At 35.5% G+C, this 21,071-nt stretch overlaps 1 protein-coding gene across 1 annotated transcript in view; it reads left to right on the top strand.

Annotated features, from left to right (window-relative positions):
* LOC129261203 (uncharacterized) overlaps positions 1–21,071 on the top strand; it is a 66,223-nt gene that overhangs the window by 34,363 nt on the left and 10,789 nt on the right. The window contains exons 19-24 of the mRNA XM_054899279.2: positions 2,696–3,024; positions 3,812–3,964; positions 5,221–5,357; positions 7,194–7,253; positions 9,762–10,033; positions 10,675–11,380. Of these exons, the coding sequence (XP_054755254.2) occupies positions 2,696–3,024; positions 3,812–3,964; positions 5,221–5,357; positions 7,194–7,253; positions 9,762–10,033; positions 10,675–11,380 (1,657 nt within the window). The remainder of the gene's footprint in view (positions 1–2,695; positions 3,025–3,811; positions 3,965–5,220; positions 5,358–7,193; positions 7,254–9,761; positions 10,034–10,674; positions 11,381–21,071) is intronic.

The following is a 21,071-nucleotide window of genomic DNA, read 5'->3' as shown; positions in this document are numbered from 1 at the left end:
CAGAGAAATGTATTATGATATTAAAGTCATGTACAACAGAGAAATGTATTATGATTTAAAGTCATGTACAACAGAGAAATGTATTGTGATTTAAAGTCATGTACAACATTTCTTAAAGAGTAGTAAGGGTACTGTCACATCTTTCAATGCAAGCTACTTGGCTTGTTGCCTGCAGAGTTTTTCAGCATGCAACAAGATTAATGCAGGCAGACAAGGATTTTGGAAAGTTTTACCTGCATCCTACCTGCTGGCTTAGGTTCTGCCAGATGAGAGCTTGGAAACTGATCGGCGAAACGATAATGGGTGATATACAGGTACCCGTGCCTGCAATCACCCGTGACTAACCTGGAACAAATTGGCTGCAAGTTAATCCTGCAAGCAACCTCTTGCGAGATACTTGCTAGGCACCGTCAATTGTGGGCAGTAGAAATTGTTACTGGCAAGTCACACGGAAGGCTTGCACAGAAAGATGTGACAGCTATGGCCTTAAATGACCTGTGTTGTACATATACCTGCAATCTCATTGCATGCTTGGGTATATTTTGCTTTATGTTGGCAAGTGGTTTTGAATTCTCTTGGGATGAATCTGTTTCTACATACAAATATTTCAAATTTTGAAATATCATATAGGGTGTAGCAATGGTAATAATGAAAATGTTCACATTAATGGGACTTGAAAATCACATTGAAATTCAATTTTACATTACATCATATCATTCTACTCATTATTCACATGTATCATCATTCATTTTGGAAACATAACATAAACATCAATAAGATTACATTTTATAAGCAAGTACATATACATCAACTTCTTCATTTTCCAATATATAGCCAAGTAACATTGTAAAATTTCAGTATTTTTATAGGTTCATAGATTTTCACTTTCAATAAAATCTGAGGAAATTTAATTGTATTTTGTATCAGGGTAGTTTCTTCTTCCTCATTTCCTTTCCAGAAACCAATTGCATTGAACACAGTGATAAATTATGAAGGTTATTCAGAACTATTCTGGACTAAACCGCTCTAAGCTCTCGTGTTTTTATTCAAATGATTACAACAGAGAGGGAAAACACTGTTGAAGTAAGATTATGACTTTCTGCCCTCAAAATATCGCTCATGATTGATCAGAACTTAGAGCTGGACGTGATTAAATGTCATTGAAAAAGATCAGTCAAGGCTTCTATACTGAAGTGTAAAAAAATGTTTAACAATGTGATGAACATACACATTACACATGAGTCATTGTATTTTGAAAAACAATTTGACAAGGTTTTCATAAAGAATGTACAACCATAGTACCCAAATTCTGTCCAAACTAACAAATCGTACATGTTTCAAAGGTCTTTTTAAATATCTATAGATTCATTAAGGTATAGTTTCATTTATTTGGCGCTGTACCTAAAATGTAGTCTAAATTTGGACTCATTTTCGACAAATTTATGACAACAGACATGTTACTCATTGTATCTTTAAGGTCTGAAAGTAATGTTGCCAAATCATCACGGTCATAACAACATTAATTCTGTGTATGAATACATACATGTACGTCAAATAGATTCTATACATCAAGGTCAAATATTGATAAGCCAACTTTCATTGAAAGTCATAGAAAAGAAAACATATCAAGATTTTATAATTCTGAGTGATCATTCAGTTTTCCAATTCTTGTTAACAAGCTAGAATATATCATGTTTAGCTTGTGCTACAATATATCTTTATGAAATAGCCAAAAAACAAGACAATAGATCGTGATTAGTTCTCTGTCCTTATAATCCATATTTTCATCCAAATGGCAATTTTCCAGGAAATCGTTGCGTTGAAGTTGCCAAAACAAGAAAGGGATCACGCAGTGCATTATATTATTATCATCATTGCCAATACTTTCTGGAGTTGTTGAAGATAATGAGAACAGCGGTTGGTTAGGGGAAATACACCATTCCCCCAAATAGGTGTTTTATCAAAACTAAAGGAAGGAAAAATATGGATTGTCAGTGAAAGATTACTTTCCACAGAATAGTTTCAAATTTGGAGTATCAATTCATCTAAAGGAACATGTAATTAATATGCCGATAATTGTTACTTGAATTTGATGTTGGATCTGTTTGTGAGGAAACCATTTAGAGTGATATCAGTATAGTCTCTTTTGTGTTTGGTCGTAAAGGACATATTTGGAAGGAAAGTATTAAAAAACTTGTAAGAGGAAACATTAGAATTGATATGGATACACTACATGGATGACATCACAAGGAAGATATTTGCCCTAAGTGTGTAAGTTTCTCTTCACTTTCTTCCCTTTTATTTCTTTTATTATTCTCTTTTTTTTTCCTGGTCTGTTTCTTTCTCTGTATGTATATGCATGTATAGTGTCATTTGTTATCTTTGCCTTTTGGGAGTGTGTTCTTGTTTTTGTGAGTTGTTGTTTTTCTATTTCATCTTCATCACTTCCTCCCCCTTCTTCTCCTTCTTCATCTTGTTCTCCTTTGTCGTCTTTGTCATTTTCTTCTTCTTCATCTTCTTTGTCTTCTTCGTTATCTCCTCTTTTTTTGTTTTGTTGGTTGTCTTCTTCATCTACTGCTCCTCCTTCTGTTTATTCTCCTCTTGGGGCCGAGCTTTAGTTTCTAGCACACCATGACTTCATCTGTGTCACTATCATGATTTCATATCAAATTCTTTCTTCACCTCCACCCTACAGGTCCAGACCAGCCACTCCCTCTGCAGCGGACCATGCAGCGACAAGACAGCTTTGAAATCCCGCCTGTGCCTGAACCTACGGCACGCCCCGCACCCATGGCTGAGGTACATGCCCCGCCCCGTCAACCAGTACCTATTCCTGTGACGGAGCCTGCCAGGGAGATCCAACCCACCCAGCCGATGTTCTCGGAGAGGAGGGTAATTACCGTGGAGAATAGGACAGAGCCTAGCAGACAGCCTATGGAATGGACACCTACTCCACCGGCTCCTCCTAGCCAAGAGCAGAGGTACTACACACGCACACCAACCAGACCTACTCCTGCAGGAGACGTAAGTAAAGGATTTACTAGTATCTGTTCAAGCTTTCATGAATAATATTCTTTTTTTCTCATATCATATTTATCCATACCTTCAAAGCACCTTGATTGAACAGAGTCTACCAGTTTTGGGGCATTTATATCCATGACCTTTGTATATCCATGTCCTTGGCATTTTGTTTATGATATTTATCTGTTTACTCGATAGAAGTTACTTAGTTTATATTTTGTTGAAGATGAAATAAATGAAAGTGAAATGAAAATGAAATGAAAACCTTGCAAACATAAGCATTCTACTAGTCAAAACATGCTTACGTGTTCTGAACTTTTCAGACTACATTGGCTGAATGAGATTGTGTACTGTAGCATGTTTAAAAAACAAGTTATAATTTTTGCTAGACTTCCCTCAAGGCCCAATTTCTGATGTAAGTGCAAATTAAGGTATGTGCCAACAGACTAATCATACCCACTGCAGCCAGTTTGTCTATTCAACGTTTTTCAGGTATCTTTTCTGTATCAGGATCCTTGGGTAATAACACACCATAAGGAAATTATTGATATCATTAATTGTTCGATGTAAATAAATATTCCACGTACTGAAAAATGAAAGTGATCCTCAGTGATGATTACAGTCATGTTAGTACATGTATTTGTTTTAATGTAGAAAAAAGGTATTTATGTCAATAGCAAATTATGACCTCTTTTAACTCTGATTTTTCACTTTATATACTGTAAGGCTCTGCCAGTAGACCTACTTATCCTAACACTTTAACCCTTAACTGTTTGTGTTGCTATGTCAGGAGTCTTTCAGGCAACTGGAATACCTGGAGAGTGAGCCATGGCTTGGACGTAAACCCATCGTTCATTCTCCTCATCGTCCCAATGCACCGGTTGAGGTACAGCCCTGGATGCCACCTGTTGTCACCACCATGTCCACTACCGGTCCTATACAGGTGAGACTGCCAAGCACTATCTTCCTTGCCAGGGGCCGCGGAACGGTTTTCAAAGTGGGGGGGCTGACCATGCAAAAAATCACAATCCTATGGTCATTTCTACGTTTTTGTACACAGTTTTGGAAAAATGTGGGGGGCTGAAGCCCCCCGCTTCCGCGGCCCCTGCTTGCTACATCTTACAGATTCGATATTAATCAATTGCCTGGCTCTTGGTATAATCTCTCATGTCCTACAGCTTTTGAGACCAGGGTACCTTACCCGCTGAAACACTGTCCCACACTGCCCAACCATGTGTTACATTGTAGTCACAGTGTGTTTGCAGTGTGTCCCACAATGTTCCCCAGAGTGTGTTCACAGTGTGCTCCCTAGTATGTTCAAAATGTGTTTGCAGTGTGTTCACATTGAGTTCACAGTATGTCCCATATTGTATCCTGCAGTGTGTCGCACAGTGTACCTCTCATTATGACCCACAGTGTATTCACATTGTGATCATAGTAGGACACACACAGTGTGAAAAACATCTTTGCATAGTTAAATTTGAGCATTTTAATAGTGTGAATCACATTTTTATATAGAACACAATGCAAACACACTGTGAACACTCACACTGTTGATGTGTCTACAGTGTGGAATTATGTTCATATTGTTTAATTTGAGCATTTTAATATTATGAATTACATCTTTACATAGTCTTATATGTTAACACACAGTGAAAACATTGACAGCACTGTAAACACACTGAAAGCACTTTGACAGCGCTGTAAACACACTTGACAACACTGTGTGGCACTGTGTTCTTTCAAGCTTTATGATAAATCACAAAGAGAAATTCTTTTCGAGGAATTGTCTTTGTCAACCAAAATTCACTTTCAATATTGGTCTACAATTGCAGATTTTTATTCTACAATCTGGTCAAACTTAGCTAAAAGTACCATTTTATAAACCAGAAATCATTATTCCTATATTCCATTTTTCCACAATCACAAACTTTTACCTGTTTTGGTAAGTTTTTGCTTGGGAGGCAGCAAGTCTCACTAGATCTTTGCAGCATGGCAGTATTAAATATTCTACATAGAGGAGAAAGCAAATTAGGCAAATAGAAATTTTGTGAATTTAGAAAAAAAAAATTCTCATAAGCTCATAATCATTTTAAAAACCAAAATGTTTTCTATCGTCTTGGATCAGTCATTGTACAGATCAAACATGTAATACATGTAAGCAAGAATAAACATTGAACATCTCTGTTCTAACCACAGACGGTAACCAATGGTGTTCCTCAGACGGTTACCACCACCCAGTGGAGACGAGAGGTCACTCATCAACAGCAACCCATTGAGATTATGCCCATCACTAAGGATGTCACGGAAGATGTGGAAGCTAGGAAACCAAGAAAGTGAGTGATCAACTTCTATCAATTTATGTCATCTTGGGAGTATTTTCTCAGCGATGTACAGAGGAGCCAAGAACAGAATATATGTATTCTTGAATACCCATCATGACAAAGACCCACAAAGACTTATTAGTTCTTATTTGTCTTTGATGGGCATTTGTCAATACATTTTACACTGGTCTTGAATCCTCCGTATGTCACTGAGGGACCACACTATTCTTTAGAATTAAAAAGATAAAAATTTTGCTGGAAAAAATCTTCAGCCCAATTGAAGAGATTTTTTTATGAATAGATCTCAACTTTCAAAGAGGATTGCAACTTAACAGGATCTAAAGTTAGAATTGTTCTTCTTTTGAATAAACAATACAGACTCAAAATAAATCTTACTTTTTTTTTTCACAATAACTTATGATTGGTATGTATTATAAGAAAAGCAAACCAATGTTAAGTTTAAAATAGCAATATATGAGAGGTAATAATTAACTGTTTGAACTCGATGCCAAGTTAATAAATCATATCTTTTAAATCTGTCAAACTACTTACCGTAGATTATTTCACAACTATAGCAATATAGGTGTGCAGTGCAGTGTGAAATATTCTGCAATATCCAGCTCTCTATGTATAAAACAGGAGTGTGTGGATTTGAACATTATCATGCTTTTCCACTTTCACTGCTTTTTGTGTCATTGCGATGTTTACCACAAATTCTTATCCACCAATGTACATGTATTCTGGCGAAAGCAACATTTTATTATATTTCTTATTGCTTATATTTTTGCTTCTACCACTTTAAAATTAGATTGATGTATACTTGTGAAAACAAGTTTCAAGTTTATATTTATGTGTTACTCACCCATGTTATTCATTGTTCCACTGTGTAATTGATTTTGATGATTTCACAAAAGAGCTTTTTTTGCACATTTTTGCTGTCACTTTTAAATAGTATGATCCCTGTGGCTTAATAGTTGACAATAAAACAGAAAATCCCATGCTCATGTTGGGGATGGGGGTTGGGCTTGAGTTCTGAATAGAGCACTGATAATGCTTTTAATCTTGTATTTGCCAAAGTAAAGAGTAAATTATCGCAGTGATGTTTGTAGGTTAAAATAATTAGTTGATACTGAAACCCAGTGCAAGTTAACATTTGAATACTTTTGTTCTATAAACTGATATCATTCAGAAATTATGGGTTTAAATATAATGTACATTGAGAGATGAAGAACTTAGGCACCACACTCAAGGTCAGAGCTGCGTTTATCCTGCTGGAATCCTACAAGTGTCATTTTCTCACTTACCCTCACATTTCCCACTGTAGCACTGGCTAAATTTGCCACTCTCCATCCAGTTGTATTAAATGGGTTCCCAGTAGGAAGGAATCTTTGAATGCTTGAGAACCTGTCAGGGTAGCCATGCCAAAGCTGGGGGTAAAAATTTGCAGCACTAGATAAATGTTGCATATTATTATTACTTTTCATCATAAACAAAATGGAATGCTATATTATTGATACCTGCTGTAAAAGATGCACCACAGACTTTTTTGTTTGGTGCCTTGTATAGATATTTAAAATTATGCTGAAAATCCATTATGAAAGATTCTAAGGACATTATAGTAAGATATCTGCTGAAGATGCAGCACAGACCACAGAATTTTGTTAGCTGCCTTGTAAAGATTTTTAATGGGATGCTGTAAAGTAATTTTGAATCATTCTGAGGACACGTAGTAAGCTTCCTGCTGAAGATGCAGCACAGACCACATTTTTAATTAGATACCCTACTTAATATAACATATCATTACCAAGAAAAAGTTTATTTGATATAATTTTGTTAATCTGCCTTCAGTATTCTCGACCCTCCTCCAAGTCTTCTTGAAGGTGTGGTGGAACCACCAACAGTCTCTCCGTAGGTTACCTTATCAAGATTATATTGAGCGTGACCCCCTTCCCCCTTCTTAGCTGACCCTTACCCACTCCTTGTTATGTTTGTTGCTTTGTAATTCACCCATTTGGTCTACAAGCAGATGCTCTAATTCTCAAATTATAAAAAACTGTCATGGCTAAGCCCGCTTGTTCTACTACCCACTTGGTCTAACTCATTTAGTATAATACCAAGCCGCTCTGACTTTCGCTTTGCGTATTTATTTTGCATTTTAATTGTTAAATGAAAATTTTTATTCAATCATATAGACCAAGTGGATTTGAATAAAAGTGGGTATAGCCTAGTTGGGAGTTGGACACATTAGTAATTAGGCTAAATGGCAAATGAGACCAAATGGTTAATAGACAAATTTGTTGTACACTAACAAGTATTAGACCATGTGGGTTTGGACCAAGTGGAAAGTAGACAAAGCAGTGGTAGACCAAGTGGCAATTTACTTTTTCATCCTGGCTGAGTTTACCCATTTTTAATTTATTCCCTGTATTCTTCCTCCTTCATATCACCTTCTCTCCCTTCCTCTCCTGCCTTCCCTGTTAGTTCTCCAATACAATGAAGACTAAAGAAAAATGTATTCTGGACACTGGTTATTTTCCTTTCTTCTGTCAAATGGAAATTTTATTTTGTATTCAACCCAATCGCAAATCTATCAATTTAATGTGGCTATTCGGAACTTGCTAAAACTATTCTTTAGTTATCATTTCATTTTTTTTTTTTAGAGGGAAGGGGCAAGTCACACTGTGATGTTCTGTATATCTTTTGCTGTCTGTCTCAAGCAAATTTGCCCCTCTTTGTATCCATTTGATACAAATGCCCCCCCCCCTTCCCGTCTCCTGCCCCTTGCCTTGCACCTTGCTCCCGTCGTCCCCTTCTCTTGCCCCCAATACATTTTTACCTTTCTCTCCTTCAACCACCTTGCCCCATTCCCTTGCAGCCCTCATCTAACCTCTCCCCACCCACCTTGATTGCTCTGCTATGATGGCTCATCTACAGAGGCAGATTTCATTATGACTAACTACTGAATGAAAAGCATATCAAATCGAGTTAGCTTATTATACATAATGTAGAAAATAATGTTGAAATGCTCAAACTTACCTCCAGATAAACAAAGTGGAAGAATAAAAATACCATGCAATAATTTATTTCAAGGAGAACATTTTTTTTTTATTTATCCAGAAGAGTCTGGGATTCTTTGTAGTTGATTTTTGGACATCAAGGCTTCAGATGTGATATGTTTGCCTCTTTCAAGGAAACATCAATCGTTGCTCTATAAATCATGTTTATCTCATATTTGTGTGCTCTTTCAATTAGTGTTTGTATCGATGTTTGACTAAAGAATGGGTTTCCAGTTTATTTGTTGTCTTTGGATTAATCACAATCATATAAATGTAGTGGTCGGTTTTATTTTGTTGAAGAATCAACACTAACATGTTAAATTGCTGTTCTGCGGTGATCTTACATATTTTTCTTGTCTCGAGAATTTGCCATGTTAGCATTGTTCTGTTTGTTTGTTTTTTGGTAATTTTTATTAATTTCTTTCGATAACCAATATGCTGAGATTATTTAGTAAACATAACATGTCAATGAAATTAAAACACCCTAGATTTCAAATAAATTACTATGATCATAACCCAAATTTGTTAGATTATGCAGATCTATATTTAGCTAATAATTTTCATGCTAGATGTCTATAACTGTTTGGATTTTTTGAAATGCAAAGTTACTTTGCTTTATTCTGGGAACTGCAGTTGCTTGCATCGCTTACGATAGTCATTTGAATCTCAGAGTTTTTCATGTTCTTTTGTGATTTTCAACAGTTGATATGCATGATCTGCTTCATATTATCTTCTCTTTTGAGATAAGATTAAACTGAGGAATAATGTTACATCTTTATTTGGAGATTTGAAAGCATTGAGATGCATATTGAATTTCAATCATTTACTAATGTTCATATCTGCATTATATGAGCTGTTGCTACTTAGAAATAATTTTTCTTCATTTTGAAAATTGTCATCTAAAGTATGAAGCATGGTTTATCTATTTGGTGATATTAAGCTCAATACTCGTTAAAAGTATATTGATTCAGTAAATGGAGAAATAAAAAGATAACATGGACTTGCCGTCGATAACATAAGTTTGCCATTGGCATGGGGAATGATCCCACCGCTGCCACAATTAAATGAATGTTCATCAATTTTCAAGAATATAATATAAAACCCTATCCTTGAATGGTAATTCAAAAGTCAAATCATTGAATTTTCTTGACCATTTTAGCTTTGTACCTTATTTTACATCTTTAAAAGACAAAGATATACGCATTTGTTTCCTGACGGTATCCATTCTTTAAGGAAATCAAGAAAAGATCAATGTATTTTCAAAAATCTGAATAAAGGCAAACAAATCTTTTTATTTTTTGTATCCTCATTTCTTCATTCATATTTCTTTCAATTTCTTTCCTCCTGCATTATCTGACAGGGTTGTTGAAGCCAGATTCACACCTCGCTATGTACGGGAAGTCAACGCTGCTCCCCCACCATCAGCGCCACTCCCCCAGGCAACCACCCCAACCCAACCCAGTGTGGTACAGTACCAGGAGCAGCCACCTCGCTCCAGGGCCATGGAGCCACCTATCACAGAGGTGCGGCTCCATCCGGTGGAGCTTGGACCTATCCAGGTGGTTCCTGTTGAGGCTCAGGTCATCATAGATAGGAAGGAGCAATACCCGGGTCAAGATGCATGGCAGCAAGGTATGTAAAAGATGTGAATCTTACTCATTATACTGGTTGGGTCTGTTTCAGGTTACAATGGAAATTCAGCTTGGCTTAGGGTTTAGTTAAGGTTTATTTTTATTTCAATCTTAACTTTGATATTGGGATCATCGTGTGACACTGACTTTATAGCAATTGTTAAGGAAGTTTTCATTACATTTGGTTGAAACTCAGCGTCCTATCAAGATGTTCTCTTTCAAATACAAGATTCAAGTATTTAGTGTACAGGGATTTAAACACTGGTGTGTCACATATACTAAATAAGGTAACATAGCATTGGGAATATGGAAATATTGCTGTAAGATGAGTAACCATTTATTTCTCTTACCGTACTTCTTCTTGGCTTCATTAAATTTAGTTCATGTAACAAATAGATTCTTAGAAAGATTTTGTGAAAATGTTTTTATCAATGATTTGTCAGGTGCCATCAGTAATAGAGATGTTAATTTTTGTGAATTTACATAAAGTAATTACAGATGGACTTTACCACGGTCATCAGATTCAGTCCTGCGCACATACAATATAGGTTCATTAGCCACACCTTGGGCAGCATTACAGCTAGGGAAGCAATGATTTTGAATATGAATAAATATAGAGATTTATTTTTTCATCTCTACCAGCTGCACCTGTTCATTCTCCGGTTCCCAGTCAACAGTACCAGGCTCCAGCATCACAGCCTCACCAAGGGACCGTGGCACCCCCTCCAACATATGGTTCAGTCAAGGCCAGATCTCCATCACCTACCTTTGGTATTGTGAAAACCTCTGCCCCTCAAGCCTCTCACGGTGTTGTCCAAAACTCACCATCATCACCTGTGTCTTATGTCACCGCCCCGCCCGCCTCAGCACCATCTTCTTACTCCACTGTTCAGCAGATCTCACCCCCGATGTCGTATGGAACGGTCCAGAGCACTCCACAGAGGGGGGTGATGACTGGCCCCGGTCAGGAACCTTCCATTATGCACCAGAGGGTGGAGGTGCGGGAGATCACCCAGACAGAGAGTGTGCCTGTATCACAGACCCTTCAGCAGCAGCAACCGCAGCAGCAGCCATTTCAGCAGCACCAAGAACCACCAATCCTGCAGCAGACCCAACAGCAGGTTCAACAAGACGTACCATCAGAGCAAGCACCGGTGTCACCAGAGCAGCCATCGGCAACCCTAAACGAGCGCCTGCTCAACCAGCCTAAACCACCGGTGCAGTACCCGACATTCAGCGATAGACATCGTAAGGCTGCTAAGGAGCCTGTTGATGACTCTCTTCCTAATGGTGGTGCAGGATACAGGACCATCTATGATAACAGGAGACAGAGGTCTTCACTTGGCAAGTAAGTAATTGTTTCATTTCCTAACGTTCCATAATTTACTCAGCCTCGTCTAATTTTTTTATCAAGGATTACATTAACATGTTGCTTTTGATATATGATTTCTTTTATTATTTTCAAAGTGAATTATATCAACTTATGACATTATCCTGTACAAAGAATTGTTTCAAATTTCTTCTCAAATTGCATTGTAAAATACAGTTTTAATTTTTCAACTTTATCGCTTGGTAGTTCATTTTTCTTTTGTTCATTTCTGTAATGATTTTTTAAATATCTTTCTATATTTCTTTATTTCGATTATTGACTGTTTGATTAAGACCATGTGACATCATACATGACAGAACCAAATGATGAGACTGTTTTGCACCCATATCCACAAAGTAATCTCTTCTTATGTTTAAAAAACTTTCTTGCTGGATACTACAGAGGGCAGTCTTTCATCAAAATCAGTAGAACATATTTTGTGTGATTAATTTATTATCTCTCACCTAGTCGCTTTATTTCCCTCTCTGACCATTATCCACCTGTCTCTGTCTCTCTGTCTAATCTCTCCCTCTCCTTCTCTCTGTCTAACTCTCTCTCCTTATTATTTCATCACTTTATCAGTGCTTAAAAGTGTATTATTTAATTTAGTCAATTTAAACTTATCAACTGAAGAGAGAGAAAAAAGGGAAAGAGATGAATGCATCTTCTGTATTATTTATCCACCAAGTAATAAACAAATCTACCTGAAAAGAAAACATTTAAAAAGTTAGATTATCTTCTTCCTACCCTAGATACAGCCTTAAGATATCATTACAAGCCACACCAACACACAGGCTAATTCAAATATTAACCCTTCAATTAATCGTCTCTTCTCCTTGTCCACAAAACCCTGCCCACCTATGAGACCAACACTTGACATTTTGCTGGTCAAATTTCAGATTTCGTTTCCCAGCGCTCTGTCACCAGCTCTGTGTCAATATTTGAGAATTGGTCCTCTTTTTTTTTAATGAGGAGTGTGTTTTCAATGATTAACCCAATAATTGTAGCTAGAGTTAGAGTTATTTATGGTGTCTTTGAAAGGGGGATTTGTTTGAATTATGTAATACTCTCACTCGCATCTTTTAATACCTCAATTTGCATAGAGACGGCATCTGACGTTTTGTTTCTTCCTTCCTATGAATTTAATATGCTCAATTCTTTCCCCCTTAATTGTGTCCAACTTAATGAATCTGCTCAATTGTCCTCTGTGGTGCTGATTTTTTATCTAATTGCTAAGAAAGCATGATTGCTTGTAAGTAAGCAACCAACTTACTGACAGATTAAGGTCCTCTCTGAGGGACTTGGTAATAAGGGTAAATGCCTTAACAAAGCGGGAATTGAAGTGGGAATTGAACCAGGGTCACTTAAAATCTAAACCCCTGCTCTTGACGGAGCTACCACACCTCCTCTATCCATGCCTCTGTCTAGTGTATCCTTTTGTATGTTTTCCATTCAGCGACAGAATGGTGAGTACTTCTTGCTCAGCACTCTTGGTACTCGAGTATCATTTCATGTTTTGATGGATAACGGTTGTAATACGTGAAATTTCTTCATTTTATGCTTCTTAATTTCACGCTCTCTCACAATGTTCTATGTTCACTTCCGGGTCCCATGTTTAAAAAAAAAGTTTTTTAATTCAATTGTTTTAATCTATGTTAATAGTATAAAATAATGATGTGAATTTTTCTTTGCGAGATTGTTTTATCCAGGGAAAGTGTTGTTTCAGTTGGGAAATGATGTACACCTCAGCTAGTAGAAAAATCCTAGATGTGGGCAATTCCAAGCAAAAGTGGACATTTGCCAAAAATTTATATTGGCTCTATTTTAAATCTGGATCAAAGTTTTCTATCAAAACTCATATGGAATTTCATAAATACAAAAGGGGAAAATAATTAGCCACAATTTTTTTTTCTTACGCATCTCCTTATAGGAGAATCGAAACCATACAAGAAATTCTATACATGGGACAACATATATTGTTTTTTACTTCATTTCAATTTAACAGAAAACTATTGCTTGTTTTGTAAAATTTTCTTTTGGATAATCTGAAGGTCATCATTTTACATCATATCAAACAAAATTTTTAAAATATAAGTTCATTTTACGCTGCCCGTGAGTGGATATTTCTGATGTCACTCCGTAACCGGGTATGGGTTTACGTTTTAAGTCGTAATTAATGAAATAATACACCAATTTTTTAATGTAATGCAGCATATTACAGCTAGAACAACATAGAATCCAATCAATAAATCAAAATTATGATAGCAATTCAAAATTCACAGAGTTTAAGCAATATGTTTTCTCTTCAAATATGCATGTCCATTTTGCGTCACACCGTAACCATGTTTATGACTATTATCTCATTAATTCAGTGGATTAAAATAACAAATGTTATCACTTTGAAAAGTGGGTTTCAGCAACTACTGTCAGGTACCATTTCTTGGCAAATAACTATTCAAATATGGGTGATATCTTTGTTTGAATGCAAAAAAGTTGTTTCTGAATGTCACTCCGTAACTGTGGAACTGCCCATATTCCTTATACCTGCCTAGTATTATCATCATTTGCATTATTTTCATATGGAATTTAATTTCTGATTAGTTCTCACTTTTCCTGTAATACATTTTGAGTAGTTGTAGACTTTGTAAAGTAGGCTATTGGGTCAGATATATTGAGGTCACTTTATATCATGGACATAAATGTGGTTATGTTTGGTTGGTCAAAGTCCAACAATTATAGATTTAGCAGACTAGTTGCCAAATTAAATTGTACTTAAGTTCTGTGGATGCTGGTGGTAATGAAATAGGGGTAACCTAAATATGGATGCTATTCTTAGAATGTAAGCGATGATAGTATTCACATGGGTAAATTAATAGCAAAGTTTATCAGAAGTGAGTGATCATTATCTGCTTCACTTATATTGTATTTTGTCAGAGGAATATTATTCATGAAATATTATTAAGAGGTAGCCTACAGAAGGTGGTCAGTTGCATTGGTGATATTGAAAACCATACAGTATATTTCATAAAATTATAGTTTGAAAACAACAAAGTTCCCTGACAACTTTATAGAAAATAATCTGTCTTTTCAATGCAGTGGTATTTCATAAATAAGTAAACATACGAGTAAAAACATTTCAAAGACTTCTTCAAATAGATAAGTTTTCTTTTTAAAGAGACTTACATGTACTACATGTAGTATTATTCTTTGGGGTCCTTTCAGCTTTGCAAGGCCCAAACAAAATATATGAACAAACCCTTCCGGGCTTGTAGTTTCCCCTGAAATTCAATGTGGAGTATGAATACAGGCCCAGCCCCCATATCCTTGTCAAGTGCGTATATATCACTACCCACGAAGAGAGGCTTTTAATTGAATTGGTGAAAGCCCTGATTTGGCCAGGAGTCTTACCCGATAAATCAACTTGTGTGCAGATACATGAAAATAGTCGTTTTGCTTCGTGTTCGGGCATACTTTGCCTGAAAGGTCATCGTCGATCCTGAATGTCAGGTCCTCCATTGTCTTTAATTTGCTCATATTGCTTCCCAATTTGTGGGATGTAAAACCTGAATTGGGCAATCGTTAATCAATCAATATGCTCTCATCTTGATGCCTGCGTCATGTTCGACAAATTACTCGGGTTACAGTTGATCTGGGATTTAGTTCTTGATAATTAAAAGATTATTTCTTTATTTTATTCATTGATTCATAAGGCAAGGATGCATCTTCAGACATTGAAATGCTATCTCTTTGGATACAAATTTTAAGATTAAAGATAAATACCAGTTGTGGTAACAATCTCAAAATGAGTTCAAACAGAATCCAATATACCACCAAAGTATTTGTAAGTAGGCCTATGAATAAAAAAATATGTGCCAAATAGCTTTGGAAGAAAATGCGTAATTGCTGAGAAATGAGCAAAATAAGCATGGAATTCCATCAAATGTCCGGTATTATTCGAAGCAATATTGATACAATGTCCCACATATTTTTTAAATATTTTTTTTATTCATTTGTAAGGTATACTTCATAAACATTCATGTCATACTAATTTTCTCCTCATTTATTTTTGGAGACTTTTCACTTTCACAACTGGCATTTCATAGTGAGTGAGGTCTAACTAACGTAGGGTTAACTTGATTGACTTGTGTAAGGTATTGATTGAACTGTGCAGTTGCCACTGCATCATGTGTTCTGAAATGTTTCCTACACAGAGTTTGTTTCATCATGACAAGACAAAACATAGAAAATTGAAGAAGTAAATACATAAAAACCCTTCTGTATTGCCCATAGATTCTTAACCAAAGCATTTGTTATGATGATTGCCAACTTTTTATCAATTATGTCAGAAAAAGCATTTACATTATATTACCTGTACAATCACCAATTCATCTTTGTTATATGCCATGCCAATTTAAACTTCATTGATGATAGTTCATTAGCTTATTTGTTTGAAGTACAAACCTTTGAAAATTCTTTATCCTATATGTATAAGCTATTAAAGAACTGTAGGCCTATTAGTTGTGAGAGCATGCATGTGTGCAAGTTCATAACATAAAAACTGACATTGATTGTGCTAATTATGTGAACATTGATTGTGCAAATTATGTGAACACTTTTGTTCTTCAGTGTTTTTATTTGAAAATCATTCAAGTTCCATGTAATATATAATAATAAAATTACATTCAGTTGCAAATTTTCTGTGTATCTCTTATTTTCAATGAACATAACTTGATTTTGTTCCACAGATCTGGATCTATTATTTACAAAGCTTAGTAATTGATTATTTAGATGATTTCTGTGATTGATTGCATGGGTTACCGTGTATGATCAATCATAAATACAGTGCCCCTCCCCTTTCCAATTGAACACTAAGCTTTATGTTACAGACCACAGATATGGAAAACCAATTTAAATTTAGGGAATTTTCAAATCTTATGCAAGAAATCTTTGAGTCATTTCATGTTCATCTCTTGACTTATGATGGATTTGTAATCACGATAAGTCAGAACATGACCTTGCAGAAAATTGCATCACATGATCAACGTTTCCTGGGCATTCAATGAAATCAACCAAGCAACGAGAGACTGTTCACACAACACAAACTGGATGCAATAATCATACCAAGCAACGTTTAAAAAATCATTGAAAAAGGAATGGAAAAAGTAACAAAAACTCAATTATATATTATTGGATATATTAAAAAGTTTATTTGAATTATACGGGGCTAATCAATATGTCAGCCAGCCAATCATCAGTTGATACATATGATATGTCCCACCCAGATGTGAGGTCTACAATTTCGATGAAATTAATTTTGGACTAAAGCGGAACCCTGGAGTAGATATTGAGATTTTACTTTGAATACGAATGATATATACACTTTTATGCAAAAATTTAGTTTGAAATACTCCCCACGGAGTGAAGAAAGTGCATACTTGTACATTGTGTGCGAACAAGCCAAGATCTGATAAATTAGGTTATGGTATACATGTATATCATGTTAATCACTTAGAAATGTCTTTGTTAAGTGCAAAATAAAAGCGAATATTATTTTTTATTATCATATGCATGCGATTCATTAATGTTAATGCAATTTTTCAATAATAAAGTTCAGACTGAAAAAATAGATATATACATGTAAAATTGAACACACAGCTGTGTGAATAATTTGTTTTGCGATCTGCCAGTCTGAACACATCGCAGAATGCAAGATGGCATCTGTCAAAAAAGCATTTTCTTTCTTGATCTGGCGAAGTTATTACTCTTCCATTAGCGATTCCTGCGAAGGAAATAGTTGTGCAATAGATAAAGATTTCTGACATGAAATTTCGAGGAGAGATTTTCCTTTCTGTAGTTATGAATTTTCTGAGGAAGTTGTTGATAGAATTTCATATTGCAGTCAAGTGTTTCAGAGTCTAAGATTTGTCAGTCTATCGCCATGGCAATTAGTAGGATTAGTCAAGATCTGAGTGATTAAGTCACAAACCACAGTTTAATTTCTGTAAAAGAGTGTGTAGGGATCTGTACTAAGTGATTCTTGATGGTGATGTATTATTTGAGGGCCTTTGCTCATCTTTGAAGATTTTTTTTAATTTTCAAGTTTCATTTTCATTCTTTTTGAAGCAGAATAATAATATTAATATTTCGAGTCAAAACCTCTAGGCCGCGACACTCCCAAGAAAGAATACAAGATAAAAATAAAAATTGAGGAGAGTACAAAAGGTAATAATATTCATTTCCAGTTATATAGTTAATATGTTGTTGTTATAAACAAAATAATTATTTTTATATTAATAATAATGTATATTTACCCAGGGTAGCCACTTCGGTTCCGAAAACTGTTCTCCCAGCAGGCCCTACTATTTTCCTGTGATATATTAAGGACTTAAGTTTTTTCTATCAAAAAAGAGAAATTACCAAATGATAAATGAAAAATAGCTTTGAGTTTAGTCTAATTTTGAGATATCCTAAAATATATTCAAATTTGATAGGAACTTTACAGTCATAATTCTGTCATAATTCAATCAAGGATTTTATTTTAATAATTAATATTTTAATGTTGTGAAATGCAATTCAATTCCCCCATTAATGTCAGGTTTTAGAATAAATGCCTTCAAAAGAATTATAGAATGTAAGTCTGTATCAAGAAATTTCTGTTAGAATTTTTCAGCTTCATTGAATTGCAATTTTATTAACCACATAAGGGTCTAGACCTTAAAGACTACCGAGCAGCTGCAGTAGTCCCTCAGACTTTTTGAGATGCATAGTATTACATATCACGATACTGCTTTAATTAATCCCCCTGATAGAGTTAAAACTGATTAATTGTAGAAATCTCATTTTTGTGACATATTTGGCTAAATTTGCTGTTTCCTGTTTGTATTCCATTTCAAATGGACCACAGCCATACATTGTGGTATTGAATTAAATTGTTGACCTTTTATAAGAATTGAATCCATAATTCAGTTCTGGTCCAAGAACAAGTGGTTCGATGCCCTGAATGAATTAAATGGTCACAGAACTTGTGCATATTCAGAGCTATCTGTCAAATGTTCAGAATCTATCTCATTTTAATCCTTCAAATAGAAAAGACTGTCAAACAAAGGAGAGAGTACAGAGTTAGTTTTTTATCTTTAACATTGTGGTTGAAGACAAGAAATTCATGAAGTGTGTATGCAGTTTGTATACTATGTGAATCGTAACATCATAAGAAATTCAAATATAAGAGGGACGTTCATTGTAAGAAATGTAGCAAATTTGTTTTTCGTTTGAATACAGTGCAAACAATGAATTTTTAAAAAGAAGTAATATAGCACACCAAATCTGAAAAAAAATTATATTTCAGCTTCACCCTTTTTTACTTCTTACACTGAATTGAAGATATTTGTCACAGTATAATGATAGTTTCTAATATCAAATGTTGTTCTAATATTTGGGGGTTTTAACATTCAGATGGGAATGGCAGTAAAGATTTTATAATTAGCATTCTTTTCTTATTCATCACACAACGTCTGACCTATCAGATATAACCCTGGATGTGTTACTAAATGGAGTAAAAGTAACAAAAGAAGAATAATTTGTTTAGAATAGTTGGTGCTTCACATTTATTCGTGAAATTGTTTTCCTCCCACATTTAACCTCATTTTGAACTAGAAAAAAAAAGAAGCACAGGCTTGGCCGGATATATCACTAAGTCCGCACGTACTATTTAGCATTGTGGGGAACAATAGTCAAAATCCTCTGCAACTGTTTATATGAGAAAACACCCCCAAATCAAAAACCAATTTTGTAACAAATACTCGTCAGTAAACCACACTGTTCTAGCTGGGTGGGTAACATTGACTGTTAATGGCAATGCACTTATTTTTCATTGCCCAGTAAACAAAAGGCCTATTAAATCACCCTTTTTTTGCTTTCCTTTGCCAATATGACAATTTTAGACTGTTTATACCAGTTAGGGGGTGAAATAAGATATCATGTTGATTCGTTGTAATAGCATCAAGCAATGCAAAATCTAATCATATATTGCTGTGCTATTGTGTAGCCTTTTAAATTCTTTATTAATTTAGCTTAGAGAGGGGAAGGTTCGTAGGCATATATATCCATAAAATAATCAACCTGTTTTGTTTGTCTGACCCCAGTTTTTCTCTCAGGAAGGTCCCATGTGATTACATACTACATAGGGGGTTGGATATGTACGCATTTTATGGAATTACCCACATATATTAATATGTCATTATTTCATGTCAAGTAATATTCAACAATTATTATGTAAGATGATAAGAAGTACTGCCCAAAAATACATTAAATTCTTACAAATATTCACGAGGCATCTCCTTTTGTTCTTGTCTTTACAATCGCCATGATTTTACAATCTGGCAACTACTCAAATCATGCAATTTTTTAACGGAATATGATATTGCAGCTTTATATAGGTATGTGATGTCCTATCTTAGACATTACATATCAAATTGTAATGTATTTCTTTTTAAAGCAGGGCAACTATGAATGCTTATAAGGCTCTACTTTACTTTACAATGTATGATATTATTTGTGACACAACATTTGCTCCTGCGACAATTTCTACTGGCTTAATTTTGTGTATGATGTAGGGTTAGGGTTGAACCCAGGGTTGAAGTTGATCATTCGATAAGTGTGTATAATTTAGAGCAGAGCAATTGTCGACGGAGCAAATGTCATGAAACCAATATTATTACCCTTGCTGTGACACAATATTGTCTACAACAGTTGTTGAATACGTTTGATTAGTATTTCTATCAGGATATTGATTAAGTTTTACCTTAGAGGCTGTTCTCACTCAGTTCCTTAAACTAGTTTAGTGGAAACTAGTTTAGTGGAAACTAGTTTAACGCTAAGTGAGAACGGTCGAAGCGCTCTTGGAAGCGCTCTTCCAAACCAGTTTGGAAGACCACCTCGCGATGTAGTTTTCAAGATCGCTTCGCATCGGAAAAGTGGTTTTAGCGTAAGTGAGGACACAACCGTTCTTCGGGAAGCGATCTTCGCACATTTTGAGCGCGCTACTCCACACGACAGGTGTAGAATGCCTATGCTGCGGTTTCGAATTTCGCGCGAAACGTGTCTCCCCACTGAGAGCGTTTCCATAGCAACAAGAGCGCTATACGTGAAGTGATTTTGAAAACCACTTTCGTGTGATCAAGTGAGAACGCTAGCAAAGCGATCTTCCAAACTGGCTTTCTGAACCGGTTCCCAGTAAACTAGTTTTAGGAACGTAGTGAGAACAGCCTCTATGACCAACATATGCTGCATAGATCCATAGTCCACCTGTCTTATAATACACCTATTTACATGTCATCTCTGGACACTTAACTAATCCCTTATTACACCATTATTCCAGTCCTGGATTAGATCAATGCCTGTAATATTGTAAGAGTCATCAATCTATTTTTCCATTGTGAGTACTCTATCCACCTTGATCCTGTATTATCCTTGGTTCTTGGGGTTTGGGAAGTTCTTTTGAAGCATTTTAATTACCTGGGAGCAGGTACTGCTGTGTATTTGGAAGGAATTTGAAGTAGGGAGAGAATAGAAGCTGTTGTTATATTGACATTTATTCCAACTCAAATGGATATATCTGGCACCCTTTGGAACAAGACCCTGTATTCTACCCCTGTGGTCAGTTCCTTAGACC

Source organism: Lytechinus pictus, chromosome 1 (assembly GCF_037042905.1).
Source record: "Lytechinus pictus isolate F3 Inbred chromosome 1, Lp3.0, whole genome shotgun sequence".
Lineage (NCBI taxonomy): Eukaryota > Metazoa > Echinodermata > Echinoidea > Temnopleuroida > Toxopneustidae > Lytechinus > Lytechinus pictus.
Note: the sequence above shows the minus strand (reverse complement) of the source record. Positions and strands in the feature narration are given on the sequence as shown.